The 1,116-nt window shown below is 63.2% G+C and overlaps 1 protein-coding gene across 1 annotated transcript in view; it reads right to left on the minus strand.

The window, feature by feature from the left end:
- Window positions 1-8: 8 nt before the first annotated feature.
- LOC108572037 (POU domain protein CF1A-like) overlaps window positions 9-1,116 on the minus strand; it is a 2,440-nt gene continuing 1,332 nt past the window's right edge. Inside the window, 1 exon segment of the mRNA XM_017934222.1 lies at window positions 9-1,116. This exon segment is cut by the window's right edge and continues 28 nt beyond it. Coding sequence (XP_017789711.1) covers window positions 171-1,116 — 946 coding nt within the window. The 3' untranslated portion in view covers window positions 9-170.

Here is a 1,116-nt window from a genome sequence, read left to right on the forward strand (position 1 = left end):
GTCGCGTTGTCCGGCCAGTGCTACTAGGAGCTGTTCGTGTAGCTGCCTGTGCGCGCCTGCAGGTAATGATGGTAGAACGGAGGGAGCGTTTCCGGCGGCGAGGAAGCCGGAATATTCGCCGAGTTTTGAGAAGTTATCGAAAGGCCCAACGGGGGAGGCCCGGGCGAACGCTAGTGAGCCGCCAACGAGTGAGCCGTGAGCCCCTGAGGACTGAGCATCGGCGGACTGTGGCTGTGGCCCATGGGCGAGCCGTGGAGGTGATCCTGCGGATGGTAACCCTGATGAAGTCCGGGCTGGTTCTGGTGGCCAGGCGGCACGCCCTCCATGATCCCGTCGCCGAGCGTATTAGGCGGCGTCATCCTCTTCTCCTTTTGCCGCCGGTTACAGAACCACACCCTCACCACCTCTTTCTCCAGCTGCAAACTATCCGCCAAGGTGGTGATCTCCTGCGCGGACGGTTTCGGCTGTTTGTGAAAGTGTTGCTCGAGCGCGCCTTTCACGGACACCTCGATCGAGGTGCGCTTCTTTCGTTTCCTCCCCTGCGCCGCGATCTTGTCGATGCTCGTCGGCGAGCCGGTGGTCGAGTCCGCCTCTTCGAGCCACTTTTGCAGCAGCGGCTTCAGCTTGCACATGTTCTTGAAGCTCAGCTGGAGAGCCTCGAACCTGCATATCGTGGTCTGGGAGAAGACGTTGCCGTAGAGGGTGCCGAGCGCGAGACCGACGTCCGCCTGGGTGAAGCCCAGTTTGATACGCCGTTGCTTAAACTGTCTGGCGAACGCCTCGAGATCGTCGGAGGTAGGCGCGTCCTCCTCGCCGGCGCTCTGATCCCTGTCGTGCGCGTGGCCCGGGTGCAACGAGTGCCCGACCGGCGAACCGGGGTCCCTCAGGTTCGGATGGAGACCGGTCTGGTGATTGTGCAGCTGGGGATGATGTTGGTGCGGGTGCGGGTGTAGCATGCCGTTCATCGCGGCGTGGTATTGTTGAAGGGTGGTGGGCGAGGCCGCGCCACCGCTCGGGTTGTAGTGAGCCGACGGGACGACGGGCGCGTGCCAAGAATGCGGCGAGGCCATTCCGGGCGACTGATGAGGACCGCCGCGATGCGGGTGCATCGACTGT

Source organism: Habropoda laboriosa, unplaced genomic scaffold (assembly GCF_001263275.1).
Source record: "Habropoda laboriosa isolate 0110345459 unplaced genomic scaffold, ASM126327v1 scaffold34, whole genome shotgun sequence".
NCBI lineage: Eukaryota > Metazoa > Arthropoda > Insecta > Hymenoptera > Apidae > Habropoda > Habropoda laboriosa.